This window comes from Thunnus thynnus, chromosome 11, assembly GCF_963924715.1.
Source record: "Thunnus thynnus chromosome 11, fThuThy2.1, whole genome shotgun sequence".
NCBI lineage: Eukaryota > Metazoa > Chordata > Actinopteri > Scombriformes > Scombridae > Thunnus > Thunnus thynnus.
Window position 1 is genome coordinate 18,793,262 of NC_089527.1, and position 15,968 is coordinate 18,809,229.

The window sequence follows — 15,968 nt, forward strand, 5'->3', positions numbered from 1 at the left end:
TAACTAAGTACTCTGATTTTTCCCGACCAGGAATGCCGGACAAAGAGAACATAAGAAACAACTCATTTGTTTCTGTCTCCAAACATCAGAATAAGGTACTTTCTCTGACATTGTACAAGCTGACACACATTACTTATTTAAGTCAAGACTAATTTTACATCATTTAGTGACAGAGAGAAGCTGTTGTGACAATGCTCATTTATTACCTTTGTTCCTGTCTAGCAAAGACTTCATGTTACTAGACTATAACTCATTCTGTACTTCCACTTCACCTGACGTAACACCACCCTTTACGGTCACCCACTTCTCCAGAAGAGGATAGAAATAAGAATGGGAAGTTTATTTAAAGTCAGTCTAAATATAAACAAGGTGACTGGAGTTCTTGTCTCCATACAACATTTCCTGTCCCACCTTTCTCCTGTTGTCGTTTCCTGGCCTCTGACTGGGTTGATAACGTGGCACTTCAGCAGATTTATTGTGCCCTGTGCTCTGTTCCTGTGGAGGGATTGACACAGAGTTTAACCAGAACATGATGACAAGATTAGTCTGTTATGTAAAAAGGAGAAATCCATAGCTTGCTTTGCTGTTATGTAACAAACAAATACAGCTATAATTTTACTTGAACATATACAAATAATAACCATGAAAGCACAGCTTCTTTGGCTACTGAATGGGCTAATTTACTTGTAAATAAGTGATGATACTTTAAGGCCCTCACATAAATACATGAGTCACGATGTGCTCTGAAGCATGCAGAATGCATTTTAAATGTCACAGCCCAGCAGCCTAACCCATGGACTCAAACAAACAAAAACATCAACAAATCCAACACTTACATGAATATCTGTGTCCTGTTTAAGCAATTAAATCCATCAGTCAAGACTCTGCTAACAGACTATTACTTTAGCTCAGTGGCAATATAGAAAACCATAACTTCAATTAAAATTGGCAGCTAATAAACACATGATGTCAACTGTGAGTCACACAGCAGCAGTGAGGAAGACATCATGTGTTTCACAGCAAGAGTAAAAAACACCCGCTATTTATCGTGACTTGTCTGACATGTTGTTTTCCTGTTGTCTTTTATTGTCAGTTACTATGTGCAACAACAAACCTTTCATTTCACCATTTTCTGTGATGTTGAGTCTTATATCACCAGAAGAGTCTCGGTTTCTTTGTCATCTGTAATGTGTTATTTATTTCAATCCCTGTTATTTTTTTGTTTTCATTTCATTTTGCAGACTTCATTCATTGAAAATCCAGCCAAACCTCACCCTAAATGCATTTCTCAGGTAGTAAACACAATAACCTCTGTATGCAACAGTCAATTATTGCCTGTTTATGTGGCAGGCATTCTGCAGGCCTCTACTGTGCTGAGATTTTATCTAAATTCTAATTTGCAGGTGCCCTCTGAAAAGATCCTGCGGGCGGGGAAAATTCTCCGTAACGCCATCCTCTCTAGAGCGCCTCACATGATCCGAGACAGAAAGTACCATCTGAAAACATACAGGTTAGTTGGCGTCTTAATACTAATAGAAATGTGTGAAAGAAACACACTAAGACACACAAACAACTCATTCACAATCAAAAACTACAAAGATGATCATGTAAACATTGAAAGACAGAGAAGAAAAACTGAACAGGCAACAAACAGGTAAAATAAAACAGTCTGGACAGCACTGACTTAAAGCTGCACCAATCAATGTTTTTAATATCAACAGTGGATCAGATGTGTCCCTCGTGATGAACTCACAGAAAATTATTACCCTCAGCTCGATGAAGCGTTTTAGTGTCTTTCAGCTCATTGTTTTGGTTTCACAGTCCACAACTTTACTGTTTTGTTTACTCTCACCGGTGTCATTTCCAACTGTAGCAAGGCGAGGCAATTTTATTTATATAGCACATTTCATACCCAGAGGAAACTCAAAGTGCTTTACAGAGTACACAGGCAAAAGCCCTAAAAACAAATGATAAAAACAATAAAAGCAAACAAAACAGCACAGAGAATAAAAATAATAAAAACGTACAAACAAATACATTTGAAAAGAAAAATCATAAGGACAATAATAAAAAAGTGCAAGTCGGATTGTAATCAGTTGTGCATGTATATAAAATTGTAGATCGGACCACACAAAATACAGAGCATTACACAATTACACAAAAACAATGGCAAACAGGTGAGTCTTTAGTTTGGATTTGTAAGTAGTCAGCATGGCAATTTGTTCCACATTGGAGCAGCATAGGATAAAAGCAGCTTCACCATGTTTAGTTTTGACTCTGGGAATAACCAGTAATCCATAACCAGCTGACCTGAGAGGTCTTCAGGGTTTGTATTGGGTCAGGAGATCTGACATATATCTAGGATCTAAACCGTTCAATGATTTATGAACAAGCAATAATATTTTGAAGTGAATTCTCTGGTAATCAATGTAATGATGTGATAAGCATCTAGCATCTAACTGGTGAAGAAAGTGGAACATTCAGCAGCTAAAGAGCCTGATATTTCCCTCAGGAGTTGATGGAGGCCAACAACAAAGCTATAAAAACAGAGTGATTATTGCACTAATATACATCGGATGGACACAAACATGTCTCCAAATGAATGATAATGTGATCTGCTGGAGATGTAAACAGACAAATGTTTGCTACACTAGACGTTTGCTGTATCAACTTTATAAGGTGATAATATGTGTTGTGTTGACAGGTTGTTAAAAAAATGTATAACTGCAGGTTGAAATTAGTCATCCAGTACATACATAGACATTGACTGTAGTACATGTCTTGCTGTTTTGTCTTGTTTTTTTTTTTTAAACCAGTTTCTTGATCATGAGCAGGCGTAGGTGGGTTACTTAGAAAATGTGTTATAATTACTTGTCACATCATTAATTATCTTTTATTTTTTCCACATGACTGTAATAAATCTGTCATTATTTTGTCCAAAAAAACAATATAAATCAATTTGGTTTGTCGTGGGAATGTGACACCTTTGCACGTATCTATTTATTTCTTTTTTGATTTAACCTTTATTTATACAAGGCTATATAGTTTCTCAACATTCAGGCTATTATATGGCAACGCCCTGTTTAGGGACATATGACGTTACAGCCTTATATAAGTTCTTATATAGATTTGTGTCTTTCTTAGGCAGTGTTGTGTGGGGACAGAGCTGGTCGACTGGCAAATGCAGCAGAGCTCATGCATCCACTCTCGCATTCAAGCTGTGGGCATGTGGCAGGTGCTGTTGGAAGAAGGTGTCCTCAACCATGGTGAGACTCCATGTGATGTCGGCGTCTGCGCACATGTAACCTGCAAAGCCGAGATTTTGAATTTAAACCCTGCTGTCTGTGCTGTGTTGTTGTGACGCAGTGGACCAGGAGCTGAGCTTCCAGGACAAGTACCTTTTCTACCGTTTCCTGGATGATGAACAGGAAGACGCTCCTTTACCCAGCGAGGACGAGAGGAGGGAGAGCCTAGAGGAGCTGCAGGACACCCTGCTCCTTCTCTCGCAGATCGGGCCCGACGCCCACATGAGGATGATTCTCAGGAAACAGTAGGGTTATGAAGCAGTTATCTCAAACAATATTAAATAAAATGAATCAGTGTGATGGTGTTGTGATTTCATTTACATATTTCCTGTTTTGTAGTCCGTCTGAAAGAGCAGCAGATGATTTGGAGATAATTTATGAAGAGCTGCTCCATATAAAGGCCTTATCTCACCTCTCCACCACTGTGAGTACAGTTTTGTATAAATCCTGTTGTCACTGTGTTTTTAATGCAGCAATAAAAACAATGCTTAGCTACTTTTTTTTAATCACATTTGAGACCAAAGTGTTGACAGTAAAGGAAAAGATTCAAGCATGCAAACTGCACAACCACATGCTTGTGTGTATTCATTTCAGCACCAATCATCACATACAATATTTATAAATGTTCTGCAAGTAAAATCATCAATTTGTGTCGCTGCTTTGTGGGATTTGTTGCTCACTGCATATCTTTCCATGAACTCCAATTAAATTTTTTCTGAATCAATTATACACCCCGTACCAGTAGGGAAATACAACTTTGCACAGATAAAATGCTGCACATTTTTAGTGGCTCCCTGCTGCAACAGCCATAAATAAAGAGTATGAATGCTGATATTAACCTTCCTGGGCTATAAATCTGTCTCCTCTGCTTGCACAGGTAAAGAGAGAACTGGCAGGAGTGCTCATATTTGAGTCCCATGCAAAGGCAGGAACAGTGTGTAAGTAATGTGATGAAATAACTGATGTAACCCTGACCACACTTTTCATGTAGTTGGTTCTAAATAAATGAATTTATAAATGCATTACAGAGTTGGCATTAGTCCAGAAAGTCCCAGATTAGGTTATATAAGACTACCAATTCTTTTCTTTCTTTCTTTTGTCTGTCAGTGTTCAGTCAAGGGGAGGAAGGCACATCATGGTACATTATTCTAAAGGGCTCAGTCAATGTCGTCATCTATGGAAAAGTAGGTGTTTCCCCAGATTAAATCATTCTGTTTGTTAAAGCATCAAGCTAATCATGTTGCACTGCCCATGACATTGATTTATCAGTTAGCGTCTGCTGTGCTCTGCAGGGTGTCGTCTGCACGCTTCATGAAGGAGATGACTTTGGGAAGCTGGCTCTTGTCAACGATGCCCCCCGCGCTGCCTCCATTGTCCTGAGAGAGGACAACTGTCACTTCCTGAGAGTGGACAAGGAGGACTTCAACCGGATTTTGAGGGTGAGTTTCTGTTTAACACATCTCCTAATGGTGTTACAGTAACAGTGAAACAGTGAAAAAAGCACTATTGCCCTCTGTTGGCAGAAACTCAGTAATGCAGCAATGTCCCCTCGTGAGATAATACACCAGCCCTCTGCACCCTTTAAGATCCTACTAAATATGAAACATGAACATAATGACTGTTGCTTCAAGCTAAATTAAATTGTAAAGAAATGGCATATTTGGGGTTAATTAGCTGTGGATGCAAACTTGTGTGGAAAACTTTCATCTGTGAGCTCTGTGCTCAACATAAATTCCTGTTCAAAACATTCCTGCTTGAGTTGAGATACAGCAGCAGAGACATAATATATTATAATCTAATAATATAATACCTGAAATATGTAAATGTTATGAAATGGTTGTGAAAAAGATCTGTTACTGTAGAAGTGCTGGATAACTTAATGACATTACATATTTTTATAACCAATTTATTAACATGCAGTTTCACCTTTTGTTTGTCCTTACATTACTTTACGTTTGTTATTATCAACTTATTCCCCCTGAGTGAAAGTATTACATTCATGTATTCTGTATCAGCTTGTTCCATTTCATCAAAGCTATATGATGTTTACAGATTCAAATATTCAAAATCTTTCCATGGCTGCACCATTTCATCAAAAGGACATATTCTGCATTTCTTGTGCATGATTTTATAGACATTTGGCAAATATTCAGCCTGGTATACTGTATATGGTATGTTTGGAAGCTTTGGGATCTCCACTAGAATTTAAGGTAAAGCTCTGTGATGTTTGGCTGCACAGACTGAGTTTGTAAAGACTGAACCACCATCATGATCGCTGCTACCTTATAAGGGGTGTAATGCTGTATGTTTGCCATTGATCATCCAACAATAATACTGAGAAATAATCTACTCTCTTGGAAGAACAGTTAGAACTTATTAAATAAGTACTCTACTTAAATAAGTAGTCCAATCCCTACTTTCAATATCCTTTATTGATGTAACAATCACCACTTGACACCAGAAAAACAATCAAAGGTCTGATTAATTTTGAATTTTAAAATTAAGATATACCTCTCGTCAGATTTACAACAGCAAACTAATAATCATAAGTGTGTTTATTCCCTTTGTGGTCTTTTCCAGTTTGCAAGAAGACATTGTAACATATTAGGCACTTGGTTTAAACCTCCTGCTCACTAAAGTTATTGTAGCTTATGTGCTGACTGTCTTCTGAAGAGCCCAGTAACACAGCCCAGTGTCATACCGCTGCCTCTGCATTAGGAAAAATGACAACTAGTTCTTCAGAAAGCAAACGTGTCTGCCATTTTAGGATGACTGGTGGTGTAAACACTGTGTTTAGTTTATGACATACCATTCTCAGTTGTGGAAATGTCTGTTCATACTCACTAAAACTACATACAACCCTCCAGTGTATCGTAAACATGATCATGGCCGTTTTGGATTCCAACTCAATCAGCTTCTGTTTAGGTCATCTGTTTTTATAGTAAAATGCTTAACTGATGTGTATTCACTGTGAAGGATGTGGAGGCCAACACGGTGCGTCTGAAGGAGCATGGTCAGGATGTTCTGGTGTTAGAGAAGAGTCTCAGCAGCAGCCGAACCTCCGTCCAGGGAGCCTCATCGTCCCATTACAAGTAAATGCACCAACTCTCACCTGTGTGTATCTATTGTTGACCTTATTTAGAGCTGAAATGATTAGTTGATTCATTGATTCATCAATTAGTTTAACGACAGAAAAATAATCAACTATTTTCGATGAACTGATGAATTTTTCAAGCAACAATAGTGAAAAAATGGTGAACATTTTCTAGTTTCAGCCTCTCAAAATGTCATATATGATTGTAAACTGAATATCTTTGGGTTTTTGGACTGCTGAAGGTATAATCTTGGGCTTCTTCATACATACACTTAAACTCAAGGTGCTTTAAATAAAAAATAAATAAATAAAATAGAACATTTAAAAAAACAAATAAATTAGATGGGGGCAAATGGAGCATTAAAATACAGGAAAGCAGGTTATAATAGGAATAAAATTTCAAATAAAATTCTTAAAAAGAATTAAGAAAACTTTCAATAAGATTCAGTAAGTGCCAGGAATACAGAATACAAAGTTGCATGGCAGATATTTATGAACAGATTGTTCCACAGTTTTGATCCATAATGAGAAAGCGCTGCTTCTCCATATTTCTTTGTCATAACTGTTGGTACATTTAGTGCTGTAGTGTTTTATGACCTAAGGCAGCGTCTAGCAATATCGTGGGAGGGATACTGTTGTCGTACTAAAAACGGAGGTGGTAAACTATTCATAGCCTTGTAAACCAGAAAAAAGACAGGGAGCCAGTGTAAAGATGATACTATGGGTGTAGTGTGCTCCCTTTTACTTGTCTTTGTTTGTAAAAAATGTTTGTAATAGTTTTTTGGGTGACAATGGAGGTCTATGGCACAGAGGAATAAGCTGCATCAGGCTTTGACTGCATAGAAAACACTTTTCAAGGGATTTGTAGCAATATGAAAAATATAAAATCTCACCAGCTCTATCCTTTAAAACACTGGAAGTTCTTGGTGAATACTGGACTCTCTCAGCCAGTGTGAGCAGCTTCCTGAGTGCGCAGGCAGCACGAGCACAAGAGCGATCCTGTGCTCTGCGGCCAACAAGTGTTATCTTAATTGAGGCATCTGTCACTGCACCGTGGTCGCTGTAATATAGAGAGACACATTAATGGTAATAATGGCCTAGCTCCTAGGGGAAAAAGAAGGCCTGGCAAGTCACAATTACTTGTTCGGGGTCGCCCTCTAATCAACTCTGCTCCTCACACATAAGAGTGTCAAGACTGTGTTCTCCCCCCCGTAAGTGGGGAAGACACAACGTGGCTTGTGCGACTCCCTCTTATGATCCGGTTGTCAAGTAATGAAAACAACCGAGGCTGGATCGTGTTGATTCTCCTTCACGTAAAGATGCCCCCACATTTTTTTTTTTTTTTTTTAGCCTTCTCTCTCGCGGCACTTAGCCCAGACTGCCCTTAAATCTTCAGCCGGCCAAGAACTCTGTGATTGTAAATAGGATTGTTATCAAATGAAGCAATCACAGGCACATGTTCGAGTAACACAAATCAGTGGAGGGCCACAGCCGTGTCATTAAGCATTAAGAGCCAGTGTTTCTTGATTAGTGGAGGGTGTGTGTTTTATTCTGTGTCGCTCCAGATACAAGGTAATGTCGGGGACGCCGGAGAAGATTTTGGAGCACCTCCTTGAAATGATGCGATTGGATTCTCAATTCACAGAGTCAGGTACTGCTCACCGTGCAACATCCAGTGTGCCAGATTAGTGCCATCTAATACAATCTATCAATATGAAGATCATTTACTGTGAAGGGTTTCTGTGCAGTGTATTTACTCCCTCTGGCTCAGCGTTTCTCTCTTCTGTCCTCTGCCTACTGCTCTGCACTGACCTGCTTGTTCTGCTCTATAATTAGCCACACATCACAGAGCTGATCTAATTACTCTCGCTTGTGTGGATCCATATGGTTTTCATTTGCTCTCACAGGTGACAGAAACAGGGCCGTGTAGATCAAGGTCTGATGGCTCTGGACAGCCTTTGATCTGCTCTTACACTGGCGTCACAGGTGTTTGACATGACCTCCTCTCTTTTTTTTTCCTCCACAGATTCAGCTTTAGATGACTTTGTGCTCCTGCACTGTGTCTTCATACCAAACACTCAGCTATGTCCGGTGTTGATGGCCCAATATCCTTTCGGCATCGGCACCATGTTTCCCAATTAAATGTTCTCCCCCCCTCTTCCTTCTTACATGTTTTGATCTTTAACTGCTGTGCACCTACCATGCTCAGGCCTCGCAGGGCTCTGCGCAGGAGAAGCTGGATTACACACTTAACAACAAGCGCAGGGTGATCCGCCTGGTGATGCAGTGGGCCGCTGTACACGGGGATCACCTGCAGGAGGAGGACGTCTCAGTAGCCTTCCTAGAGGTCAGCCTGTAGATATGAGTGCTGTTGTAACCACTCTTATAGGTCCAGATTATCAACAACAGCAACACTTTAATAATCAATGTAAAGTAAATCTGTGTTTCTATTAGAATGTTTTTGTAATTTAGATTTTAGTGACAGTGCACAATGCTGCAGCCTAACAACATGTAACATTATACAAAGTCAGAATAGAGACATGAAGTACTCCAAAGTCATCATACATACAACATACATGACTGACAACAAAAAAGTCACTAAATTTTTCATATTTTTTTCTTGATGTCCTTTATGTGACTTTATGTCGTTGTTGCTGTTCTTGTCTTGATTTTAATACTGCTGCGTTCATGTAGAACTGACGTGTCCAGTTACTAAAAATTAATGGACACCTGTCATCCAATCAGAACCGAGAATTCTCAGCGACAGTGGTATAAAACAAATCTTGAAAACAAAAAGCAAAGCCACAGGTGTGATTATCATAGACGTGGGTTTCATGTCGATTCAGAGATCCATGATAAGACTCGCTCTTATTAGATATTTGCAACATGATGTAATTTATTCACAGTTTTACTGCTTGTTAATCTAGTTTTTATTTTTGGGCTTTCCCTGACAAAAAGGCCAGATGATGAATATTGATTATATGATATTGACTGTTTGTTCTTCCATTTGTGCCTCTAATCTGATTTCAGATGTTAAACTGAATTAATTTGTGGTGCCTGATACATCAGTGATTTATATATTTTGAAGACTGGTCACTCAGGCGATAGACAGACAGACAGATATGGTAGATGGATAACACAATAAAGCTAAAAGCTTATTTCCATATTTTCCAGCAATCCACCTCAGCCAGACGACCGAATTACAAAATTACCTCTCGTTTTCATTCGCTTATTACTTCTTCTGAAGCTTCTTCTTATTCAGAGGTTGTTGTGTGTTGCAGGAGTTTCTCATGGCGGTATCTAATGACGCAAAAGCGATTCCACCCCTCAGGGATCAACTGACAGAGTTGGAAAGAATCGTAAAGCGCAAGTAAGTTCACTTTTTTTTTTTTTTAAGATGTTTTGGAGAGAAAGATGAAAAAACTGTCATGATGCAAAGAGCCCCAATCTCAAAACTGCCAAATCAAAGCTGCAACTACCTAACTTTAGTATGTTTATTTGTTTGATTGTTACTTTTTTTCCCACATTTTAGTGCTGAAGATGCCAGATCCTCACAGAAAAAGGTATGAGACTTTCAAATTAAAGTTCATGTGCAGATAATGTTATATAGTTTTTATGTAAATGTTGTGATGACTGAACCTGTTTAAACTCTGTCACAGCACAAAGTTCTGCTGCGGCAGTTCAGTATGGGAGATGAGAAGCTTCAGAAACGTCAGCCCATCAAGAGTAATGATGAAAGTGAGTAAAGGGCATATCTACACAAGCCTGAGTCAGTGTATCATACAAGGATTGTCCTGAGGATCATATACTGTTGTTGCTACTCCAGGACGACTGTCCGCCACTGTTATATTAGATCTACTGTTTGAAACTTTTATTTAGCATTGACTTGACCTCACCTGATCTTCAGTAGACATACTGTAACTTCATGTTGGAGTAGAGTGTTTTTGTTAAATTTGAAACAGTAGGAGACAATGTCAGTGCTATGTAAAGGATGGATGTTTCACAGTTAAGAGTTTTAAATTCACTCAGAAACTCTATACTGAAATGGAATTAATGTTTTTAATTCTTCAACTTGTCTCTCTAATCTGTCTACAGATGATATACAGATTTTTAAACATTCATTTTTAATGATTTAGAATGATTTATATGTCTTAGATTTATGTCACTCAGGCCATGCACATGCTACTGATAACAATGTAATACAATACAAACACAATTCTGTTGATGCAGATTTTTTGTGCGTTTTTATCTCTTCTTTTGTCTGCACAATCACACACATGGACATTTCTGTTAGCATATGCTTGATTGAGGCCAGTTCTTGCTTGGTTCTCGTTGAACTCTGACTGTGTGTTGGCAAACTCCTGTCGTCACAGGTTACAAATGTTTATGAGTTGTGAAAAGTTTAACCAAGGAGTAATTTTTCCTTCCCAGGATGTGTTATTTGAATATTTTTATATGGTTAAATGGGTAAAAGTGATAAAAATTAGAAAAAGCATTTACAGTTAAGCATCTATAAGCAGTATATAAACTAAAATAAATGTTTTGTACAATATTTATCAACAATTATAACGTCTCCTATGAAGACATATTTTATATTATTACAACTGTGCTTTACTATATTGTCATTTATTATCTATTCATACACCAGCTGCCATTTATTGGTGTCCACAGGAGGAGTTACAGTTGTTGTCAAATACATTAATAAACTCTTATAATCGGCTCACAACTACATTATAGTGTGTTATAAACCATTTATTAAATGCTACTGTCTAATGTTAAATAGGAGGACATAAAGTAAGGTGTTCATATTTTTTCTTCTTCTCTCCTAAGATGGGAACAAGTGCATTAATCAAAGTATTACTAACTGTCCAGTACTGCTTTACGTCTTCATTATTCCTTTGTGCTGACAGTCCTGTGTTTGCTCTGATTCATATGTCCAGTTCTGTTTAAAGTCTTCTGCTGTGACCACACCTACACCACAATCCGCTCCCCCGTAGCTGCCTCAGTCAGGGAGGTCATCAGTGCTGTGGCTGACAAGCTGGGGTCAGCAGAGGACCTGCTCCTGGTCAACCTCAGTTCGGCAGGAGGTGAGAGTGGCGGCAGCTACATGTTAATCAAATGATTGGAAACACCGCAAGGGACAGCCCGAGCAGGGTGTTATACTAATTAATCCCTGACTGATTAAGTGGAAAATTAATGGCTTTGAGTTTGCTGACTTTGACTGGCTGCTACATTAGGTGCTAAGGAATGGCCTTCATAGCATCTTGAGAAAAACCGGAGCTCAGTTTGTCTCATTACATTCAGCACGAGGCTGCTGCTGACACTTACTGCTCCCTACTGTAGTGCTGTTCCACTGTCTCTGCCAGACAGCTCCACTGCAGCTCTTACTAGTCCATGTTTGATCTGGACATTCTTCACCACTGGCAAGTAAACAAATACAGAGCTGCGGCTGCTCTCTTGCCTGGAGACTATTATCATACAGCTCACATATCTCAGATCAGTTAACTTTAGCTTAGCAAGACAAAATCAAGGCTGCAGCTTGTATGTTTATAACCAAGCAGAAAATTACTTTTTAAGGACAGATAGTATGATATGATGATAGTACTGTATATGGTGTCATATGATAATAGTACTATATATGGTGTCATATACCATCATCGTCTCTCAGATTGTCATTAGTGTGCAAAGGCTGTTCAGTATACTCTGGATTTTCAGAAGGCAGTTAGGAAACTGAGACTTTGCAACCACCTTGTACAGTAGTTTTTAGAAATAAAGACATACAGTATATATATTTAAACAACGTTTATTCACACAAGTCTATAGCCATGCAAGCAACTCTGTGAGGCTGTACTTTGGGCCGAATACCAACATTAGCATGCTAACATGCTCACAATGATGACAATACCAGCCTACTGATGTTTAGCAGGTATCGTTTTTACCATATTCATTATCTTAGTTTAGCGTGTTAGCATACTAACATTAGCTAATTAACACGAAACGCAAAGTACAAATGAGGCAGATGGGGATGTTATTAGTTTTGCAGGTATTTAGACAGGCGAGCAAATTAAAGTTTTGACCTGATAATGGCACAAGATGAAAAGTTAGGGGTCCACCAAGAGGGACATGATTTTATGACAATCAATCTAAAATTAGTAAGACATTCAACAAATGTGAACCTTGTGATGGTGCTAGAGGAAAAGTTAGAGGATCACCAAAGTCATTAGGATACGTCCTCTGGGGACCATTAATGTCTATACAAAATTGTGTGCTAATCCATTAAGCAGACACTGAAATATTTCAAAGGATATGTGAAATGTTGACTTACTGATGGTGCTTGAGGAAAGTCAGAGGATCATCAAAGTCAGAGGGCTTCAGGAACCATGAGTGTCTTTACAAACTGTCATGGAAATCAATCCAATAGTTGTTTGGATATTTCTCAGTCTGAACTGAAATATATTACCATCCTTAGACTGCACTGCTAGCGATGCTAACTAACTTAGTCACTTCAATATTTCTTGTGTAGGATCCATTTTTTGTGTTTTTGTTACATTGAATTGATTGTGTGCATCATTTTCCATAAAATGCCAATTACAATATGTAATCTTTTTTTCACCCTTGTGTGTTATGCTCTTGTTGTACAGAGAAAGTCGTCTTCAAGCCCAACGATGTTTCAGTGTTCTCCACACTCACCATCAATGGTCGGCTGTTTGCCTGTCGGAGGGATCAGTTGGATTCTTTGGTGTGTTTATCTCTCCCAGAAAACACTTCTTACACTCTCTCATCATATAAAAGTAGAACTCCACACCAAGTTGTATGTGAAAATCTGTTGCTGTTACACGTTACATACATGTTTTCTGCTGATCTTTGTACAAAAATTGACCCCAAAATCATAGATTATATGAATATCACATATAAAATATAGTTTTTTCCCCTGTTTTCTAGACCCCTTTACCTGAGCAGGAGGGTCCCTCTTCAGGGTCACTGGCTGGCTTTGAGTTGATGAGCTCTAAGGATGTGGCTTACCACATGACCTCCTATGACTGGGAGCTTTTCCACTGTGTACATGAGGTATGACTCAGATACCGGGTGCCATTAACAGAACTGATTTAATATCAGTTGGCAAGATCGATATAGTAGTTAATCCACTATTTTTATTCACATGAAGGTCAGTTCTGTTTTTCTTTGGTATCCAACAGCTTGAACTCATCTACCACACATTTGGAAGGAAAAATGTCAAGAAAACCACTGTGAACCTGGATCTGTTCCTGAGGAGGTTTAATGAAATTCAGTTTTGGGTGATCACAGAGGTCTGTCTGTGTTCTCAGCTCAGCAAGCGAGTGCAGCTTCTCAAGAAGTTCATCAAGATTGCCGCTCAGTAAGTGGACCTCTTTTCATCATCTGCTCTCTGTCTCACTTTGTTTTCTTTGACACACTTTGTAGTTTTGTTTACTTGCAACTCTTTCTTACCTTTTTCATATATCTTTCGTAGCTGTAAGGACTACAGGAATCTGAACACCTTCTTTGCTATCATTATGGGATTAAGTAACCCAGCAGTGAGCCGACTGAGTCAGACCTGGGAGGTGGGTATCTGTCCACAGTCTATGCTTGTTTATTAATCATATCAATACAGCATTTTAACCTCCACTGTCATCTGTCTTTACAGAAACTTCCAAGCAAATTCAAGAAGTTTTATGTGGAATTTGAAAACTTGATGGTAAATTGAGACAACTCATTTTATATGTCCAATCATACTTTTTGTTGACTTCAAATCATCTCCATTTTTTTTAGGTTTTATGTCTGAGCAAACGCTGAATAGAAAATCAGGAGTCTAGCAGAGTCAGCTGGTTGTTAGAATTGAATGTGGGTTTAGCAGCAACATCTCTGGCTGACACTGTGATGGATCTGTTTTAACACAGTGACGGTAGATCTCAGAACAGTGTGACTGTTTCCACAGGACCCGTCCAGAAACCACCGAGCGTACCGACTGACAGTTGCCAAGCTGGAGCCTCCCATCATTCCTTTCATGCCACTGCTGATCAAAGGTCAGAGTGTCGGCGTGACCGTTTATTTTTAATGTAACATTATTTTGACCTGTGTGTCACAGTTGTTCTGTTGTTGAACTGCTTCTACAACAAACTTCTAACATCACTCCCTGTATTTTTCTTGTGTTTTTTTCCCCCCAGACATGACATTCACTCATGAGGGCAATAAGACAGTTATCGACAATTTGGTCAATTTTGAGAAAATGGTGAGGCTCTGAAGGTGCAGATTGTCGTCTGACAGTCCTTTTTAACTGATCAATTAATTGCTGATATCTGCTGCTGATTATAGCTTTTTGTCTCACAGCGGATGATAGCGAATACAGTGAAGATAGTGAGATACTGTCGGAGTCAGCCATTCAGTAAGTCCAGAATGATCATTTCATAACAATGAAAACTGGGATGAAATAGAAAATAATCACCCCGTTTTTCTCTGTTGATTTTTAGGGATTACATTGTGACATTTTTCTCATAATTTGTGACATTTTTCTGCAACACTGCTCATCTCAGGTCCAGATTCACCTCTGGCCAGCAAGAACCACCCAGAAGTGCGGAGCTACGTACGTCAGCTCAATGTGATCGACAACCAAAGGACGCTAACCCAGCTCTCTCATGGACTTGAGCCTCGCAGGTCTTGAAACCACTCAGGGACAGAAACGTTAAACGCTGATGCTGCTTCACTACATGACATGTGCTTGCGCTGGTATGAATTTACTCCAACACAGGCAATCACTTGGAGGACCTAATGACGTATCAGATAATGAGATATTGTTTCAGATGCCATTGCCTGACTTCTTAACCCTTTTATTACAGTAATTTTAACAACAGTAATTGTTGGCGGATGAAGCACCTCTCATATTACTGCGCTGCAGTTATAACCATCATCTCCAAGTCAAACAAGAGCAACAATTGAAGAAATTAAAGATCTTTGGGGGATCTCTTCATCAGATTATTGTGTAACATTTCAGATGTAAACACTATGTGATGCTGAAGCTTTAAAAATGCAAAGTCTCGATATTCCTGATATTCAGTTGTTTCTTATCTTTTGTATCAAACAATATTTATACATATTTAAGTTTGTGAGATTGTTACGTGCTGTAAATTGTATACAAATATTTATTTTGTCATCAGCATGCAAACGGTTCTGATTGTTTGACTTTTTATTAAGCATTGAGCACATTCCTCTTTTAAAGTCTGAGATACAGTAAATGTCTGAAAACCTTTTGTGTGCTGTAAATATTAAATATTTTAGATGTATTTCTGCCTTAATGTCTTTAATGTTTTGTTATGCTGTTTCATTAATATGTTAATTACAATCATGGCATGTTAAAATAGCATACTTTCTGTAGTCTGCAGGGAAGTTCGGAAGAGTTTATGATTTCTTATGCAATAAGAACTAGTCTGTTAGTCATTAGGGCATGTCCAGGCCTCCTCAGAGTGATTTGCCATGTTGATTTAGGTTTTTTCCCGGGAACCTTCACACGAGATGGTTGATGTCAATACTTAGGTCAGCAGGAGGAGGGAAAACTC

General features: G+C 38.7%; 1 protein-coding gene across 6 annotated transcripts in view; it reads left to right on the forward strand.

The window, feature by feature from the left end:
* Nucleotides 1-15,695, forward strand: part of rapgef4a (Rap guanine nucleotide exchange factor 4a) — a 39,754-nt gene extending 24,059 nt beyond the window's left edge. For 5 of the 6 annotated variants that reach the window (XM_067603570.1, XM_067603566.1, XM_067603565.1 and 2 more), the window contains 26 exons: nucleotides 31-95; nucleotides 1,242-1,292; nucleotides 1,404-1,510; nucleotides 3,145-3,266; nucleotides 3,367-3,550; nucleotides 3,645-3,729; nucleotides 4,183-4,243; nucleotides 4,413-4,489; nucleotides 4,598-4,744; nucleotides 6,282-6,397; nucleotides 7,965-8,050; nucleotides 8,426-8,504; nucleotides 8,596-8,746; nucleotides 9,681-9,769; nucleotides 9,932-9,962; nucleotides 10,059-10,137; nucleotides 11,340-11,486; nucleotides 13,041-13,138; nucleotides 13,342-13,467; nucleotides 13,596-13,774; nucleotides 13,889-13,979; nucleotides 14,063-14,113; nucleotides 14,354-14,441; nucleotides 14,583-14,647; nucleotides 14,746-14,800; nucleotides 14,949-15,695. In XM_067603570.1, coding sequence (XP_067459671.1) covers nucleotides 31-95; nucleotides 1,242-1,292; nucleotides 1,404-1,510; nucleotides 3,145-3,266; nucleotides 3,367-3,550; nucleotides 3,645-3,729; nucleotides 4,183-4,243; nucleotides 4,413-4,489; nucleotides 4,598-4,744; nucleotides 6,282-6,397; nucleotides 7,965-8,050; nucleotides 8,426-8,504; nucleotides 8,596-8,746; nucleotides 9,681-9,769; nucleotides 9,932-9,962; nucleotides 10,059-10,137; nucleotides 11,340-11,486; nucleotides 13,041-13,138; nucleotides 13,342-13,467; nucleotides 13,596-13,774; nucleotides 13,889-13,979; nucleotides 14,063-14,113; nucleotides 14,354-14,441; nucleotides 14,583-14,647; nucleotides 14,746-14,800; nucleotides 14,949-15,076 — 2,558 coding nt within the window. In that variant the 3' untranslated portion in view covers nucleotides 15,077-15,695. The remainder of the gene's footprint in view (nucleotides 1-30; nucleotides 96-1,241; nucleotides 1,293-1,403; nucleotides 1,511-3,144; nucleotides 3,267-3,366; nucleotides 3,551-3,644; nucleotides 3,730-4,182; nucleotides 4,244-4,412; nucleotides 4,490-4,597; nucleotides 4,745-6,281; nucleotides 6,398-7,964; nucleotides 8,051-8,425; nucleotides 8,505-8,595; nucleotides 8,747-9,680; nucleotides 9,770-9,931; nucleotides 9,963-10,058; nucleotides 10,138-11,339; nucleotides 11,487-13,040; nucleotides 13,139-13,341; nucleotides 13,468-13,595; nucleotides 13,775-13,888; nucleotides 13,980-14,062; nucleotides 14,114-14,353; nucleotides 14,442-14,582; nucleotides 14,648-14,745; nucleotides 14,801-14,948) is intronic. The other variant, XR_010930615.1, reaches the window with a different exon arrangement.
* Nucleotides 15,696-15,968: the final 273 nt, after the last annotated feature.